General features: G+C 48.1%; 2 protein-coding genes across 2 annotated transcripts; both read left to right on the top strand.

Moving 5' to 3' along the window:
- The first annotated feature begins 215 nt into the window (after positions 1-215).
- On the top strand, positions 216-3,173 carry LOC105096036 (progonadoliberin-2). Its single transcript, XM_064475835.1, has 5 exons — positions 216-549; positions 1,033-1,092; positions 1,782-1,951; positions 2,095-2,231; positions 3,047-3,173. The coding sequence occupies exons 3-5, from the start codon at positions 1,789-1,791 to the stop codon at positions 3,083-3,085; spliced, it is 339 nt and encodes a 112-aa protein (XP_064331905.1). The 5' UTR covers positions 216-549; positions 1,033-1,092; positions 1,782-1,788; the 3' UTR covers positions 3,086-3,173.
- Positions 3,174-3,317: 144 nt separating this feature from the next.
- MRPS26 (mitochondrial ribosomal protein S26) lies at positions 3,318-5,253 on the top strand. Its single transcript, XM_031434096.2, has 4 exons — positions 3,318-3,563; positions 3,665-3,811; positions 3,906-4,029; positions 4,744-5,253. The coding sequence occupies exons 1-4, from the start codon at positions 3,352-3,354 to the stop codon at positions 4,876-4,878; spliced, it is 618 nt and encodes a 205-aa protein (XP_031289956.2). The 5' UTR covers positions 3,318-3,351; the 3' UTR covers positions 4,879-5,253.
- The last annotated feature ends 13,465 nt before the right edge of the window (positions 5,254-18,718 follow it).

Consider the following 18,718-nt stretch of genomic DNA (forward strand, 5'->3'; position numbering starts at 1 on the left):
ATTCACACGTGTGCTCCTGCCTGGGCAGCTGAAGTCTAGGTGCCCCAGACTGGAGCACATTATGTCATCTCCCCTCAGTCTTTGCCACAGGATTTGACACACCTGCTCTCCCAGTGACTGGCCACCACGATGCCCAGCCTGACCCTGGCCCTTCCATTTGCTGTTTAAATTGCTGTCCAAAGGCGGAGATTGGCTATTAACCCTGTAAACTGGCCTCTGCCCCCAAGGGACTATCGGCTGGCGTCAGAAAGCTGAGCTGACGCAGGCTGAGGCAGGAACCTGTTTCTCACATTCCCGGGGCAGATGTGCCCAAATCCATGACTGGTTCTGGGCTGAGCACAGGATGGGAAGAGGTTGGACCCTTGAGAGGCAAAATTATTCCTACCCACTACTGACAGAATCACAGAGGCTGCCCTGCCCCCTTAACTGGGCCCCCTGTCACGGGCCTGCTTGGAGAAGAGAGAGGCCACCCAAACCTTCCACCTGGAGTGACCCAGCCCTGGTGCCCAGGTGTGTGGATGAGGACGGTTCACTTAATCCATTTCACAGGTGGGCAAACACGCCCTTGGGAAGGGTGGTCATAGCTCTTCTCAGACCTCTTAACAGGCCGCTGGCCTCCCCACTCTTAGGCCCCAACTTTTCTACTGGGGAGAGCCCTGAGCTGGGTGGGACTCAGGGAGACCCCAGGCATTGCCTCTCTAAGGACCACAACTTGGGGAGTCAGAGAGGGCCGTGAGGGCTTTCTAGACCGAAGGGCAGGAGTTTGAGAGTGCAGCCAAGAAAGTGGGAAGATGAGACTTGAGGGGCAGGGGCCAGGCTGATGGCAGGAGACCTGTGACTTCAGATCCCTGGGGAGATGCGATGAGGGAGCATATGTCTGGTGACCCCAGGGCTAGCAGCTGAACATACACTGGGAAGGGAAGGGTTAGGCGGCGAGCTTGTCCCCCTCCCGTTTGAGACGTCACTTGAGTCTGTGGGCCCAGAGCCGGGGGTGGAACTAGCTGATCAATAAATCCCCGGGGCTGCCGGCAGGGTTCCGCTGCTGCCCGGAGGAGCCACCTAAGGAGCCTCTTGATCCACAGCTCTCCCTCGGTGAGTGAAGAGGCTGCCCTCCCCACGGGCTGGAGCTTCATTCTGGGCGCATGGCACGCTGCTCCTCTTCCCCTCCTCAAGTCCCTCTACTCCTGATCTGTGCCCAGAAGACCCCCTTCCCCTCATCTCCCCAGCAGCTGTTTCTGTGCCTGCTGCCCCTTCTGCTGTGTGGGAGGGACAAAGGATAGGAGCACTTGCCCCTGTAACCACCACACATCCATTCCACATGCCCAGCTGCCATGGAAGAGAAAGAGCTACCCCCAGAGAAAGGGGCCAGAGCACCTGCCAGTCAGGTCCCCCAGCACCAGGTGCCCTAAGCGCCCCCAGGTTGCTGCCTGTCTCTTGGAGAACGCCCCTGACCAAAGTCTCCCTTTCCCTCTCCAACCTTCTCTTGCTTCTGGATTCCCTGAAGGAAGAACGGGTAGGCCTGGCCTAGTTGAGGGGGCCATCAGCTGGCAAAGCCTCTGTGCCCCAGGGGCTATGGGAGAAGGCTAGTTGCCAGGAGCCCTCAGGGTCTGGACCCCTGTAGTCCTGAGGTGAGGAGCAATAGCAGAAGACAGAAGGACATTAGGAGACACTAAAGCTGCCCCTGAAATGCCAGCTGTTCAAGGGGACCCTGGAGGAAGAGGAAGGGGGTATGTATGAGAGTGTCAGACTCCTTGAGCACTGTCCACTGTCCATTGGAGCAGCCCTGCCATGGCCAGCTTTGGGCCAGGCCTCCTGTTGCTGCTGCTGCTGCTGCTGCTGATCACCCACCCTGGACCCTTGAAGGCTCAGCACTGGTCCCATGGCTGGTACCCTGGAGGAAAGCGAGCCTCCAGCTCACCCCAGGACCCCCAGCATGCTCCTAGGCCCCCAGGTGTGTTGAAGACTCTCCCCAGCCTAACTAAGAAGCAGGTGGTGCTGGTGGAGCTCCTTTTCCTACCTTGAGCCTTGGATGGGGGTGGGAAGGGTGGGCTGCAGCCTCAGTTTCCTTCTAAGGAAAGGTTCTGGGCACTGCAGCAGGCAGCCCAGGCCAAAATGCCCATGGCCTCCCAAGCGATGCCCTGGCTCTCCCTGAGGACAGTGTCCCCTGGGAGGGCAAGACCATGGCCCGGTGGCTCCTCCGCAGGAAGCAGCTCCTGGTGCAGACACTGCTGGTAAGTAGGGTGAAAGGCCCTCAGCATTGGCCGCCAGAGGCCATCCTAAGAACTGGGGGCTGGGGGTTGGGGAAAAGGAGACGCCACCTGCCACAGCACCCCCTGGCGCAGCTGTTGCTTCCATCTGCTATCCAGTATCCCAGAATTCTAGACAATTTATAATAAGATACTATGTTAAAGTAAAAGATTAGAAGTCACTAGTGGAGTAGGAGGAGATAACTGTACTAAAGACCTCCATAAATAAGGCAGAGGCAGCAATGAGATCGCCCAGGCTCCTTGACAGTCAAGGGAAGCCAATGGGTGTCAGGGTGGGCAGGCCTGCTGCCAGTGTAAAGAGGTGAGGGGTGCGACCCCACACTTTGCAGTAGGGACCTGAGAACCAGACGGTCACCGATACGTGCACTGGGAATGACTCAGAGATTGCAGAGCTGCCCAAGGCCAATAGCAGAAGACAAGTGTAGGGAAATGGTTTATTACAATTTTGAAAATTGTATTTTAAAGTGCACCAGGAGAGGAATGTAACTAAAGGAGAAAGGCCAAATCCCTATAAGGCAAGACCTTATCGCCTAATTTAAGTCGGTGTGAGCTCAAGTTTTTATACATCAGGTTTATTTAGGGTGGGCAACGCCCGTGCGCCGGGAGGAACTGGAGAATGTGCATGCCGAGTCCTCTAGGAGGCCAGGGCGTGTCCACAGGACTAGGCTCTGCGAGGCAAAGTCTTGAGGGGAGGAGAGGGGGAGGGAGCGAGCAAGGACGCAGCTCGGCAGTCAGGTGACCAGAGCGTCCGGTGGAATGACCGCCGCCTCCTTTCGCAGACCGGACCCCAAGCGCCACGCCCCGCTGCCTTCCAATAAAGGTGTGAGGTCCCCGAAGGTGTCCTCTCCTTTATCCCTGCTCTCTCCCACCCCCAGTAAGATCCTTCTTCGCATGGAGGCTGGAGGGATGCGGGCCCCACGGGGAGGACGCGTCCAGGTCCCGGGGGACGGGGCGGTCGAAGTCAGTGGGCTGGGCTGCAGGGGGCGGGGACGGAGCCCGCGGACTACGCGTCCCGTGGTGCCCCGCGGCCACTTCCGGGCCCCCGTGACGCCCTGCGGCGCGCCGGAGGCGGGGCGGTCTCGCCATGCTGCGCGCGCTGAGCCGCCTGGGCTTGCGGCCCGCGGGCTGGCCCCCTGCCCCGCTTCTGCTGCCTGCGCGAGGCCGCAAGACTCGCCACGACCCACCAGCCAAATCCAAGATCGGGCGCGTGGCCACCCCGCCTGCGGTGGATCCTGCAGAGCTCTTCGTGGTGACGGAGCGTTACCGGCATTACCGCCAGACGATGCGCGCCCTCAGGTGTGTGTGACCGAGGGGGAGGCGGCGGTCGGCGCCGTTCGGCGTGTGCGTTGGGGCGGGCGGGTAAAGAGAGTGCCGACCTTGGGCGCGTCTCGGCTCAGGCTGGAGTTCGTGTTCGAGGTGCGTAAGAAGGTGTATGAGGCCCGGTCCGGGGTCCTGGTAGAGCGCAAGGCGCAGGAGGAAGCCGCGAAGCACCGCGAGCTGATGGCCTGGAACGAGGCGGAGAACCGGCGGCTGCACGAGCTGCGGTGAGTGGGGCGGGACGCGAGGCGGGGCGGGGCCGCCTGGCGGGCCCGGGAGACCCCCCAACCACGCCCAGCCCCGGCTTCTCGCCTCTCGCAGGTTAGCCCGGCTGCGGCAAGAGGCGCAGGAGCAGGAGCGGCGGCAGGCCGAGGAGGAGGCCCGGCGGGCCGCGGAGGCGCAGGCCTGGGCGCAGCTCAAGGAGCAGGAAGTGCTGCAGCTGCAGGTGGGCCGCGTCTCGGGGGGTAGGGGGGCGGTGCTCGCTCAGCCTGTGCGGCAGAGCCCTGCGCGCAGCGAGGTGGGGCCCCGGCTATGTGCGGAGAGGAGAGATCTAGGTCTTCAGAGGGAGTTAAAAGCAAGGATTTGGTAGAGGAGTGCAAGGAGAGTGCCAGACAGGCGCGAAGACCGGGAGGTGAAAGTTGGCATTGCAGGGTTCAAGTGGCTAGCCGGTGGGAGGGGACCCCGCGTTCCACAAGGAGTTTGTGTCTTGCCTTAAGGGTGATAAGGTCACTGAAAGACTAAATGTTCTGGGCTAGGATGGTAGGTGTGAAACTTAAAAGCAGGGAGACCAGTTAGAAGTAATCCAGTGAGAGTGAATGAGGCTTGACTTAAAAGTAATAGAGGGAGAAGGACGAGTATTGAGAAAAATTAAGAAAGACCTAGGCCACATCGATGGACTGATACCACCCAGTAGTAGATTGTCACAGCTGGAATGCTTGAATTTTGGCCGAAATGTCCAGGGGGTGATTATCCAAGAAAGCTGTGTGTCACAAAGCTGCCTCATACTCTTCCACTGGAAGGTCAGTGGGACACTTAAGAGAGGACCTGGGCCCCAAACATCTTTCCCACAGGAGAGCTGGAGTCCCTCCCTCAGTGAGCTAAAGGCCAGCTAGCATGTGCTGGAAGGCTCCCATTCACCTGGCCTTCTCTCTTCCAATAGGAGGAGGCAAAAAACTTCATCACCCGAGAGAACCTGGAGGCACGGGTGGAAGAAGCGTTGGACTCCCCAAAGAGCTACAACTGGGCCATCACCAGAGAGGGGCTGGTAGTCATGCCACAGCACAAGGGCTCCTGAGGGCCCAATAAGGACAGTGCCCACCCAGGGGCCATGTGTGTATGGGGGTAGGAGGGTTGGGCCTGATCTGGAATAAAGCAGTTGGTATTTATGAAGAATGAGGCACAGCCTATTCCAGTGCAGCCCTCACTTTCTAGCCTCTGCACCCACCATGAAGTCAAATTCCCACACACGGTGCCCCGTTCTGCACCCTTGTACAACTCTCAGCAAAGCACCAAACCTTAGGAGTTTCCATCTCACAGAAATGGAATGTTAGTCCTCTCTAACAGCCAAGTTACCTCCCGAGTATCATCAAGGCAGTGGTTGGCAAATTGCAGTCCTTGGGCCAAATCTGGCCTATTGCCTTTTTTTGTAAATAAAGTGTATTGGAACATAGCCACATTGATTCATTGACTGTTTTCACACTACAATGGCAGAGATGAGAAGTTGCAACAGAGACTCCATGACTTGCAAAGTCTAAAATATTCTTAATGACTTATTACAGAAGAAGCTTGCTGAACCCTGATCTAGGCTCCAGCCAGAAGCAGGTATCACCCAGTAATTGAGACACAAAGTAACCACTGGCCAAAGACCTGCTTCTGCTTGATGCTGGGCTTTGCTGGTGTGCCCAAGACACAAAAGGCAAGAAGACCCCATATCTTCTGGTGGTGCTCTCCACCCTTGGCCTCGGTAACCTGCACTTGCCCTGGCAATGCTGGCTTTTTTGGCCCACACACCAGAGTACCAGCAGAGGCTTGGTTAATCTTTATAAGGTCAAGCACTTGGACCAAACCCTATGGGTGCCAGTAATACTTGTGGTTAAAGTTTACAAGGTCACATAAGTGAGCACATAGATCCACAGGCCCTATTCAGACCCAAGCCCTCAAGGAACATCCAGGATGAGGTTGAAGAGACATGTTTCTCTCAGCCAGACCTTGTGTCCCTTTGCCACCATTCACTGAAACTTGCCCAGATACCACCAGAAAGCAGAGTCCTAGAGCTGCTTTCCCTAACTCCCATGTTGTAGAGAGGTTCTGGGACCCTCAAAAAAATGAAAACTTTAGGGAATATAGGCAATCTCACATTCAGGTGGGGAAGCAGGTAACGAGGGTCAAGCAGAGGGCCAGTGGTTGTTGAGCCTGGGACCCAGCCCATCACGGCACTGCGCCCGAGGGCAGTGCCCTCCCTCAGGCTGATAATTGCTGTACTCTGCCTTGGCGCAGCTCAGTGGATCTCAGGTGCTCAGCTTAATTTCTGGGTGGGAGCTGAGGGGCACACATTGTAGACTATGGCTAACAACTATGGTTAGCAACTATGCTCACAGCTTTGGGCTTTGTTATGGTGAGGAGTGGGCCATCTAGTCCCTTGCAGTGGAAGCCTTTGGTGAGTTTTCACGTGGGACACGGCCTGTTTTGGGAAGTCCAGTTTCATTCTTGCCAAGGCCCTGACCCTCTATCAGGGTCCAGACACGCATCTGTCTTCAGGTACACAAGACAGCATCATACCTTCTTGAAGCACTGTTTCGGGGCTATTTTTCCTTCACTAATGTCCTGCATAGGGCTGTAACTACTTAGCATTCACCGCTGATGCCAGTGTGTCATGCAGAGCCACCTCTAAACCAAACCATTCAACATTTTTCTCAACCCACAGCCAACTTACTGATTTAGGCACAAATAGGCAGTTTACTGGTACCTTCAGGGTTAACTCAAGCCCAATCCCATGTGTACCTGCAGCTAATGGATTGTGAAGTGCTGGCAGGTTCACAGGTTATTTATCAGATCATAACCAGTCCAGGTTGCAGAGCTGTGTGGTGTCCCACGGAAGGATGCCTAACCTCCCGTAGAACCCTGATGATTAACCTGATGGGCACAGTCTTGCTCAAAAACACCAGGGTCTCTTCTGATTCCAAAAATGGTTTAGGTCTGCTACAGACAATGTGAGCCTGTACCTCACAGAGAATCTTCCCTTGTTCAAGGCCACATGTATGAGTAGTGTATTTGAGAGCTACCCAGTAAATGCATTTGGAGCACAATACCCAAGTGTAAATGCTTTCACTGAGATCTGAAGAGGCTGCTATGCTTTGTGCATGGTGGGGTTTAGATGATAGACTGGGGTACTCTTAAGTGCAATTTGTGTTTTACTTGAGAGAGGTGTGCTGACCCCCAAGAACTTTGCTGAGTGAGCAGTTTTTTCTTCAGGATTTGTCTCCCCCATCAAACATTTCTTTACCAAGACACCCTGGATTCTTGCCCCTTTCAATTCTCCAGGAAAAGCAGCATGATGTCAGCGAGGTGGATCACCATGATGTCCTCAGGGTGCTCATCAGGGTCGTGCAGTCATTCACTCCTGGGCTGGGTTGTGCTGGCACTGCTGCCGGGGCAAGGCTGGTGTAGTCCAAGTGGACAGGAGAAGAATTCATCTGCCACGTGAATGAGTGCCGGGTGCCTCCTTAATCTGTTCTGTCAAGGAGACCACACTAGACCTGAGTAAGCCTTAAGTCATTCCCCATATTTTTCCAGTACACTCCAAATTTGCTATGTGTGTATCCAATATTCCCTGAAATCTTTGGGAAAATTCCTTCTGAACTTACCCTGTGGTTATTTCCCTGACACAAATACAGAAGTGAAATGGATACCTAGGAAACAAGCCCAGCTGACTGCTGAAATAAGAGCAATTCTGAAATCTGACAGGAAGAGTGATGCTTGGAACTCCTTCCTTTCCAAATAGGAAGTCAAAAGCAATATTTGCACCCCTAAATCCTAAGACAGGCAGGCATTTTTCTTGATGGGTGCTCTGATGTCTTTCCTCAGTGCAGGTAAATACCTAAGCCATAAATGTGGACATCCACAGCAAGAAGCAGCATGGTCTGGGTAAGCTCACAGTGCAGGTTACACGGCCGTGACAGCAAGACCCTTGTAAGGAAGAGCACCCGGGCTGCCCCAAGGGCACAATACAGTGACATGAAGAAGGGCGGAGCTGCACAGCCCCACCCTCGCCAGTGCTCCCCGGTGGCTCTGCGGATCACCAGGATCCAGCCACCTTCCACCATTCTTTGGGCATTTCCCCTTGCTGAGGAAAGTCTTATACTCATACTCTTCTTTTATCTTTTTAATGCTGGCTACTGGGGGAGAAGATGGCCTGGGAGCGGGATTTTGTCTGGGAAATCTGTAACCGAGGTATGAAGGTCAGCCGGGGCCACTGGGCCTTTGCCTGTCGCTGCCGGAGCCCACAGTGCTGGCGCTGGCTGACCGCTGATGCTACTGTGGGACCTGCGGCGCCCCGTGTGGGGACCCAGGGGCTGTACTCATTGGCTTCCACCGCAGCTGCAGCAGCCAGAAGTGACTCAGAAGCTGAGGGGAAGTGTGGGTTTGTCCCTCCTCTGGCCTTACAAACAAATCCTCTGTCAGTGACTCCCAGGTGATTGTCATTATGCAGCCTCCAGCCTCCTGTGGAACCGAGCGCTATGAGTGAATAATTGGTGTAAACTGACTATTTAGAAACACTGTTTCTCCCAACTTACAGTATTTAGAATGGGACGGGCAGGATTGTTTTGTGAAGACTTTTTAAAATAAGGTGAAATGAAATTTGAGACAATATATTTTGACAAGGATTTATACTTTCTGCAATTCTGCAAAAATTATGAATAGCTACAAACAGCATATCACTAGCTTGTTTTTTAATCTGAGAAACATTCTGATTTTCTTTTTGTGCAGTCTAAAAAAAAATACTATACAAATGAATCTATTTACAAAATAGAGACTCACAGACATAGGAAACAAACTATACCATTTTTTCTTCTTTTGTGTGGATAACCCAAAGGTGACTGTGCAGGTGGTTTGGACCCTTTCAATGTTCGTCTTTCAGTTCTAGGAAATTATCTTACATTTTTCCTTTGAAAATTTACTCCATTCCATTTTCTCTGTTCTCTTTCTCTAGAACTCCAGTTTGTTGGAACATTGTGATACTTTTAAAAATAATTTTGGCTAAAAGCAAACATCATTTAATTCCAACTTTTAATGATAGACAAATTGGTTTGTCAAGAAGAGTTTCATGTAAATTATTTGTAAATTAATTTTTGTCAGAAGTCATCATTAAAATACATATTTTTTTAAAACAGCAGTTTATAAAGCTGTCCTATATCCGTTTTATCATCGTTTATCAGAATTGTCACTTCCTTCGTGAGACACACGGTTTTTTTCCTCAGAACATTTTATTGCTGCCTGTAACATTCAACACTTCAGAAAAAATTTTAAATAACAGATTTCCAGTATTTCAGTTATTTTCTGACCTGGCAAAATTTAGGTGTTTGGGGGGTTTGTTTTTGGATGACCTTTGCAAGTAGACAAACTGCTGTTAAGGGGATTTGGGGATGACTTGAGCTGACTGAGTCACACCTTGTGGCTTCCTGGGCCCTTTTGTGAGTTATAATAAAAATAAAAGAAGACCTTTGTAAAAAATCTCCAAGAGAGATGGGAGTGTTTCCATGATTGCCACACTCACTGCTTCAATCCAGAACTTCATATGAATAAATTAAAAATAGAAAAATCACCATGCTGTACATAGCTTAGCGATTACAAGCCTGGTACAATCTGCCTGGGTTTGAATCCCAGGTCCCCCCTTCTTACTACTTTGAGTATCTTTTGAAACATATATTTGTCTCTCTGTGTCTCAGTTTCCTCAGAAGTAAAATAGGAATAATACTGGTATCTACCCATGAGCATGTTGTGGCAATTAAATGAGACACTCATGTAAAGTTCAGTACAGTGCTTGGGACTTAGTAGGTGATCAATACATATTAAGTGCTATTTTTTAATGAGACTAGAGAATAGCCTCAAACTCATACCATGAACTAAAACAGTATGGCAATTCCTCAAAAAAAATTATGTGCCAAATACAGTCAAATTGGAATCAACTGCTGGAGGAAGTCAAGATTGGATCTGCAACTGCCCTTCCCTCCAGCAGAGGGCAGTCTCATCAAGACAGTGACAGGAGACCTATAAAAATTCTGATTAAGGAAATTGAAGATGATTCAAAGAAATGGAAAGATATCCCATGCTCTTAGATTGGAAGAATTAATACTGTTAAAATGGCCTTACTACTCAAAGCAATCTTCAGATTTAATACAATCCCTACCGGATTACCCAGGACATTTTTCACAGAACTAGCATAAATAATCCTAAAATGTACATGGAATCACCAAAAAAAAAAAAAAAAAAAAAAAATTGCCAAAACAATACTGAAGAAAAAGTACAAGGCTGGAGGAATAACCCTCTCAAACTTCAGACAATACTGCAAATCAAAACAGCATGGTATTGGCACAAAAACAGACATGGGTCAATGAAACAGAATAGAGAGCCCAGAAATAAACACACACAACTACAGTCAATTAATATTCGCCAAAGGGGGCAAGAATATACAATGGAGAAATGACAGTCTCTTCGGCAAATGATGTTGGGAAAGCTGGACAGCGCATGTAAATCAATGAAGTTAGAACACTCCCTCACACCATACACAAAAATAAACTCAAAATGGCTTAAAGACTTAAACGTAAGACAGGATACCATAAAAGTCCTAGAAGAGAACATCGGCAAAACATTCTGATATAAATTGTAGCAATATTTTCTTAGTTCAGTCTCCCAAGGCCAAAGAAATAAAAGCAAAAATAAATGGGACCTAATTAAACTTTCAAGTTTTTGTACAGCAAAGGAAACCATAAACAAAACAAAAAGACAACCTACAGAATGAGAGAAAATAATTGAAAATGATGTTACTGACAAGGACTTAATTTCCAAAATCTAAGAATAGCTCATACAAGCTCAATATCAAAAAACCAAACAACCCAATCAAAAAATGGGCAGAAGACCTAAATAGACGTTTTTCCAAAGAAGACATACAGATGGCCAACAGGCACATGAAAAGATGCCCAACACCGATTAGAGAAATACAAATCAAAACTGCAATGAGATATCACCTCACACCAGAATGGCCATCATCAAGAAGTTTATAGTAATAAATGCTGCAGAGGGTGTAGAGAAAAGGGATCCCTCTGCTCTGCTGGTGGGAATGTAAATTGGTGCAGCCACTATGGGGAACAGTATGGAGGTTCCTTTAAAATCTGAAAAGAGTCACCATATGATCCAGCAATCCCACTCCTGGGCATAATATATCTGGAAAAGATGAAAATTCTAATTCAAAAACATACATGCACCCCAATGTTCGTAGCAGCACTGTTTATAATAGCCAAGATATGGAAGCAACCTAAGTGTCCATTAACAGATGACTGGATAAAGAAGATGTGGTATATATACAATGGAATATTACTCAGCCATAAAAAGGAATGAAATAATACCATTTGCAGCAACATGGATAGACCTAGAGATTATCATACTAAGTGAAGTAAGTCAGAGAAAGACAAATATCACACTTATATGTAGAATCTTTAAAATGATGTAAAGGAATTTATTTACAAGACAGAATTTATTTATTTCTCACAGATACAGAAAACAAATTTATTGTTACCAAAGGAGCAAGGAGGGGGGGGACAAATTAGAAGTTTGCCATTAACAGATACACACTACAATATACATAAAATAGATAAACAACAGGGACCTACTGTGTAGCATAGGGAACTATATTTAGTGACAGAGACATCAGTGGTTTAATGGCTGGGGGAACTTACATGTCTGAAACAAGGTCCTGGAGCAACACTCTACCATGTGTGGCGGACAGTGGGCAGGATGTGGCGGCAGTCTTCACTGGGCAGGAAGGGTTTGGGGAGGGGAGGTTACCAATTATAGGGGGAATTGACATCAGGTTGGCTCCTTGGTTACCAGGGAAACCAGCAGAGGAGCATGCCCCTCACCACCCTTTGACAAGCTATTATGGTGGAGATGTTCCAACCTAAAGATCACTAGCTGGGGCTGGGAGGCAATCAGGTAGGCGTTTACTGATTAGGCTGGGAGATTTAGAGGGAAGGTCAGTCATGTGAGTAGGTGTAGGTGAAGCGGGCACTGGTCGAGCAGGGGAGGTACCGAGAGCAAGGGAACAACCACCTTGGGTGACCTGACCATGAGCCCATGGAGTTTTGTTGTTCTTACTGTAGTTTCAGTTCTGAATTTTCCATTTTCTCCTTCTTTATGTCATCTGTTTCTTTGTTGAGACTACCTCAGCCAAGAGGTAGAGTTCACCTTTATTTCATAGAACCTGCTTATTTCATAGCTGTTTTCATGTCCTTTTCTGATAATTCCAACATGTGTGTCATTTCATTGTTGTTATCTGTTGATTGTCTTTTCCTTTGCCAGCTGAGATTTCCTGATTCTTCACAGGCCAAATCATTTTCGGTTGTACCTTGATGTTTTGAATATTATGTAATGTTATGTTAAGAGAATCTAGATCTTGTTTAAATCCTAAGAATTTTTGTTTGTATGTTTGATCTGCAAACAGCTGATCAGGTTAGGTTCAGGTCACAAATTCTGCCCTGCCTTCCGTGGACTGTGGTTCTAATGTTAGTTCAGTTTTCAAAGTGTTTTGGTTTTTTTTTCGAAGTGTTTGCAGTGCTATCTGGATCAGACCCTCATGTGTCTCTTAGCTGCACTGTGGTCTAGCTGAAGTCTGAAGCCTGTGGGATGCTGTCTGGGGTCAGATCTGCTCATGCAGCTTGGAAATGAGCTCAGGAGTTCATACCAACTTTGTTCATCCGCTCTCTTTATTTTCTTTCTCTCAACAATCTTCCCGATACTTTCCAGCTTCTAAGGGCCTTCCTTCCTGGTCCTCTGGTCAGAAGGCTGGAGCTTTACTTTCCCTGTTAAGCCATACCCTTCATGTGACTGTTTGTGTCCAGAGCCAAGTGGTAGAAAGATGAAGATAAAAAGCAGTGGAACCAACCCCACCCCTACACTTAAACCCAGAGATCACACCACTGTCAGCTGTTCTGGCTCAAGCCATTGCCCAGGGAAAGTCACCGCCACCTTCTCCGTAGCTCCTATGGCTGTATCTTTGGCTCCTGTGGCCCCTGTAGCCGTATCGATGGCCCAACTCTTGGCAGGAATCACCATGAGCCACACCACCGCTCTCCTGGTGACTTACGCCATCGCTTCCCAGAGCATGTGTATCACAGCCAGGCCACACGGGTAGGGCTGATGGACACTCCCATGGGAGGTGTAGCCTCCCAGGGCTGGGGGCTGGGGACCCTTACTCACCCACTCACCCAGCCCTCCCAGGCCCTGTCCGAAGGGCTCACCCGCGAACTAGAACAAGAAACTACAGGGAATTTGCTTCTGAGAAGGGGTTAGGATGGTGTGTTTTGTCTCACCTCCCTTTTATAAGGGTTCTCTGGTCCATCTTCCTTCAAGCCTCACAGAGGGGCCTTGCATAGGAGCTCAGGCTGAAGCCAGCAGAGGAAGGGCTGACTGAGGGGCTGTGTGTCCTCCGATGGGAAGCTGGGGACATCCCTGGTCTTGCCCTCTCTTCTGCACAGCACAGGTACCAGCACTGGCTTTGGAAGAAGAATTACCCTGCCCAGAGGGAAAGCCAGGAAAGACTGGGAAGTGGGTGGTGGGGAGAAACGGCCTAATAGGGGTCTTTGGATATTTTGGAGCCTAGTTGAGCTGGACGATGCAGCTCCTGCGCCCGTGGGAAGGCAAGGACCATGATACCCCAGCCCAAAGACTAGGGGAGCATTTCTTACCTCGGCTTAGCCTTGAAATCCACAGGGCAGGGCCCATCACTTTCCAAAGAAATATTTTTAAAATTATTTTTGTTTATTTTGGGGGGCGGGAGATAATTAGATTGATTGATTGATTTTAATGGGGGTACTGGGGATTGAACCCAGGACCTCGCATATGCTAGGCAGGCACTCTGCCACTGAGCTACACCCTCTCCCCCTAACAAATTATTTTTAACAAAACAAAATAAAAAAAGCCGTGGAGAGCCACCCCATGCTCTTTGGTCGGAGAGGAAGCACTCCCGCCCCAAGGTTTGGGTGCCTGTCTGGGTGTCACTGCTTTTGCTTTGCTGCCACCTTTGCCCCTGTTTCTGCCGCCGTAGCAGCGCTGCCTGGTGACTGCGTTAGAAGATACCTTCCTCACTCCTCAGACCACAAAGAGAGGAGGACTTCTCTTGGAATGATTTCTGTTCACCATCGGACGCACGCTCTGAGTGCTGGCTGGGCAATACTAGCGGGGGAAAACGGTAAACTCATTGCCAGTTCTGTGGATCTTTGAATTCTGATCTCCTTCCCTGTCTGTCTGCTGCCATGTACATTTCCAAGTGCTCATGAAGTCACTCCATGTCCAAAATATACCCTTCCTTTCAGCGAGAGAGACCAGGTAGAGAATGCTTGTTCCATCTTCTGCAGAACAAGAAACTTCTTTTTTTTTATTTTAAACTTCTTTTGTTTTAGTTAAAATATAGTCAGTTACAATGTGTCAGTTGCTGGTGTACAGCATGATGTCCCAGACATACACATACATACATATATTCGTTTTCATATTCTTTTTCATTAAAGGTTATTAAAAGATGTTGACCATAGTTCCTTGTGCTATACAGAAGAAATTTGGTTTTCATCTATTTTTATATATAGTAGTTAATATTTGCAAATCTCGAAATCCCAAATTTATCCATTCCCACCCCCCTTTCCCCACTGGTAACCATAAGATTGTTTACTATGTCTGTGAGTTTATTTTAAACTTTTAAAGTGTAACATACATACATAAAAGTGCACAGATCTTCAATATTTAGCTAATTTTCAATTTTCAATTGTGAAAACAATGCCAGAAATAGAAGCACGTCTCATGCCCTTCCCAATAACTACCTGCCCACTCTCCCCTTAATTCTAACTCAATAGACTGAATATGCCTCTTTTTGAACCTCATATAAATGAAATCACGCACGTCTGTTCATACACATACTTTCACTTAACATAATGACTGTGAGATGTTTTCAAATGTAGTAATAGTTTGTTCATTTTCATTGCTTTCTGGTATTCTGTTGTACGCATTTATTTGTTCCATTTTTCTGGGTGTGGGCATCTGGGTTGTTTCCAGTGGGGCTATTACAAATAGTGCCACTATGATAAACATTCTTGGACATGTCTTTTGATGCTCATGTGTATGTGTTTCTGGAGCGGATTGTGGGACCACATGGTATGTGCATGTGCTTGAGTAACACTGCCAGCCAGGCTCCCCACAGAGTCGTACGTGCACACTCCCTCCAGCAGTGTCTGAATGCTCCCATTGTTCGGTATTCCCTTGGTAATGCCAGCATTTTTAATTTTAGCTATTCCAGTTGGTGTGTATCTCATTATGGTTTTAATTTTAATTTCCCCAATAACTAATGGGATAAATACCTTTTCATTTTTATTAGACAATTGTATAGCTTTTTTGTGTGGTTTGCTCCTGGCTCATTTGTCTTTTTCAACCGGTTTGTGGGAGTTCATTTTAGATTTTGACTATAATCCCTTTGTTGAGTATATATGCTGGCTAATAAGAATGGTTTGATCCACAAGAATCTTTGGGAGGTACTGACTGGTCATGAGTCTCCTAAAACTAAAACAGTCAAGAAGCCATTAAGGCTCACTTGTTCTACATGACCAGAAATACCCTATGGTGAATCAGGACCTAACCTAAGCCACCACAACATAGCATCCTAGGCCCTTACGCAGTTACCAGGCTACAGACTCAGAGCCACCTGGGTGAAGGAGAGACCAGATGAAGGAAGAATGCAGCACTAACATTAGCTATTCATCCTAGAAGTCTCCCTCCTAGCATTTGCCAAAGAGACTTGTGATCTATGTAGCTGCAGAGGGAAAAGAAAGTACCCAGACCTTCCTGGAAGGCACACTAATCCCCAGGGACCCAGAGCTCCACTGCAGTCCTCGGATCAGAGCTGAAGCTTGTGGTAGTCAGGAGGCGAGTGGGACGGAGGGAGCAGGAAGGAACATCCTGCTTTTTTTTAATGTATTTATGTTAGATGGTAGAAGATAAATCCTGTGAAAACAGAGGCTTACAATGTCAAGAAATTCCTAGGAATGCAGTGGCCTGGGGCCTGTTGGAATATCCTGTCCAAAGTAAAGAGAATTCCCGCACTGTGTTGACAGGAAAAGCTAAATATACAAAATTTCTTAAATCTAGCAAGCCCACTCAGAGGTATATACCCAAGAGAAATGATGCTTAAATCCACCAAAAGACATATAGAAGAATGTTCGTAGAAGCTTTACTCATAACAGCTAACAAATGAAAACAATCCAAAAGTTCATCAACAGAATAACAGGTAAATATTACAGCATATTCTTACACTAAATACTACCCAGCGATAAAAAGAATTGAACCACGGCTACATGCATGATTGCGTGTGCAAGGATGAGATAATATAGAACAAAGAAAGCCAGACATAAATGAGTACAGGGAAGAGTGTACAGCTCAGTGGTAGAGTGCGCCTAGCGTGCAAAAGGTTCTGGATTCAATCCCTAGTACCTCCATTAAAATAAATAAGTAAGTAAATAAAAACCTAGTTACCTTTCCCCCAAAAAAAAACTTTTTAAAAAAGAGTATATACCCTATGATTACTTTTACATGAAGGTCAAAACCTAGCAAAACGAATCTATTGGGATACCCATCAGAGTAGAGGCTGTCTCTGAGAGGATACTGACCAGGAGAGAGCCCAGGGCGAGTCTTCTATGGTGCTGATCATTTACGGCATTTTACAGTGTAGAAACGGGTTAAAAAAAAAAATCCATTAAGCTGTTCATTTAAGATTTGTTTACTTTATGTAAATTTTACTCTGATAAATAAAAGTGAAGAAAGATTTCCCGTCACAGGACAAGATGACATGGCAACAAATGACTGCATAAATTTGTTGGCCACGAAAGTAGTGAGCACGTCATATGAATGCCCTCTCTTATGTAAATAAGTGTGTGGCTCTCATAGTAACAGCAAAACAGTTGTCTTTCTACCCCTAAAAAAAAAACAATGGACAAGTTGCTATGCCTTGTGACCTTTGTCCCTGAAAAAGAGACACAGTGCACAGTAGACCTCTGGATATTGGGGTCCACACTGGCCACATTTGAATGTGCTACTCTGACCTATTTAGCAGAACCAGGGGGGATGTCAGCTTTGAGTGTCATCTAGGGCAAGAGGACACCACGGAAGGTACAGCTGCAAAGCAGGCATCCCTGCCTTTTAGGCCTTATGACCCAGCGGATCCCCACATGCTCAAGATGCCCACAGATGATCAGAACACTGGGGGAGCCTGTGACAAGCCCCAGTGGGATCGCACATCAGAAGTCCCTAGGGTTGGGGGAAGGGTATAGCTTAGTGGTCGAGTGCCTGCTTAGCACGCACAAGGTCCTGGGTTCAATCCCCAGTACCTCCATTAAGAAATATTAAATAAACAAACAAACAATTCTAATTACCTCCCCTCACCCCCCGCTCCAAAAAAGAAGTCCCTAGGGTTTTAGAACCTGTACACAAACCACCCAAACATCGCTGGTCTGAAACCATAAATACTTATTACTGCTCAGGAGTCTCTGGGTCTCCTGGATGATTCTTTTGCTCTTGGCTGGGCTCATTCATGGCGCGTGGTCAGCTGTGGGTCAGATTAGCTATGTGGGCAGATGGACTCTTCCTGAACTCATACTCCTTCTGAGGCCGTACTGTGATCTCATGGAGAGTCTGATATGTCCGGCTGACCAAAGAGGGAAAAATGGAGTCCAGCTTTCAGACGGTTCATATCCAGATGGCCAATAACTGTGGTGTTGCAGTCTTGCTGGAGTGGCCCTGAAGGACAGTAAGGAGATTAATTTCTCCAGCTGGCAGTACTTGAGGAATTACATCACAACCACTTAAACTAGAATTCGAGAGCCTTAGGGACAGATAAGTAGCCAATGATTTGGCTGCATAAGGGACTTGGGATTTAGCAGGAATATAATGCGAGCTTGTGGAAAAGTATGTGGGTTGACCTTGCAGAATGGACCTAAAATTGGAGACTATTTGTAGAATATTTGTGGAAGCTCACCATAAGGACTGACTGCAGTGGTGGCTGTAATCAGGGGAACAAGGTGACTTGTGCATGTCAGACATCCTCCAGCCCCATCCACCCCAATTCTTGCTCGTTGGACTCATGAACAAAGTAGTCATGGTGGCAGGGGTTGAGGCTGTGTGTGGGCTCAACCACACAGACTTCCCCTCACCAAAGCTGACCTGGCTACCAGCACTGCTGAGAATCTAACCCACCAACAGCAGAGACCAAGTTGGGCACCGTTCCCCGGCGCCCAGCCAGTCACTGCCCACCCCATCCTTCACAGACACACTGAATGCCTCATACAGCATGATGGATATCCTGCCAAACCGCTTTTGACCAAAGAACTCCCTTTGTAGGAAAAGAAGTACAATGGATTCTCTGGTCTTACCATGCATTCATTCATCAGAAGCAGCTGGCTTCAGAGAACAAGAGAACAGCCTATTGAAGACGGAGTTACGGTGCCGACTCAGGGATAACACTAGGGGGTGGGTTATTTTCTGAATCTGCAACCAATGTATGGGGCCATGTCCCCATATGCAGTGGTGTGGGAAAGAATGGTTAGTCTCAACAAGGAAAATTCATCAACAGTACTGAAACTAGTTGAAATTAAAAACTTCTCACTCTTTGTAGCTGTCAGATTTCCATTAGCAGTGCTCAGTCGCTCTGGCATGACTAGAGAAGGCAGTTTCAGCATTGAAGACCAAGGTTGTGTGGGACAGCTTTATGCACCATCTCAAAATCCTCTCAGCCCTACTCTTCCTCCAGCCACTGCTGGGGGACCACTCCTAGCCAGCTTGGCCGACTGGCTCTGCGCCAAGACCTTCAGGCGGCACTTCACGTAGGT

The sequence above is a fragment of the Camelus dromedarius genome, chromosome 18, assembly GCF_036321535.1.
Source record: "Camelus dromedarius isolate mCamDro1 chromosome 18, mCamDro1.pat, whole genome shotgun sequence".
Lineage (NCBI taxonomy): Eukaryota > Metazoa > Chordata > Mammalia > Artiodactyla > Camelidae > Camelus > Camelus dromedarius.

Coding starts and splice junctions, on each gene's coding strand:
- MRPS26 (XM_031434096.2), top strand. CDS start 3,352: ATGCTGCGCGCGCTGAGCCGCCTGGGCTTGCGGCCCGCGGGCTGGCCC. Junction 3,812..3,905: donor CGGCGGCTGCACGAGCTGCG/GTGAGTGGGGCG, acceptor CGCCTCTCGCAG/GTTAGCCCGGCTGCGGCAAG. Junction 4,030..4,743: donor AGGAAGTGCTGCAGCTGCAG/GTGGGCCGCGTC, acceptor CTCTTCCAATAG/GAGGAGGCAAAAAACTTCAT.
- LOC105096036 (XM_064475835.1), top strand. CDS start 1,789: ATGGCCAGCTTTGGGCCAGGCCTCCTGTTGCTGCTGCTGCTGCTGCTG. Junction 1,952..2,094: donor GCATGCTCCTAGGCCCCCAG/GTGTGTTGAAGA, acceptor TGGGCACTGCAG/CAGGCAGCCCAGGCCAAAAT. Junction 2,232..3,046: donor TCCTGGTGCAGACACTGCTG/GTAAGTAGGGTG, acceptor CTCCTTTCGCAG/ACCGGACCCCAAGCGCCACG.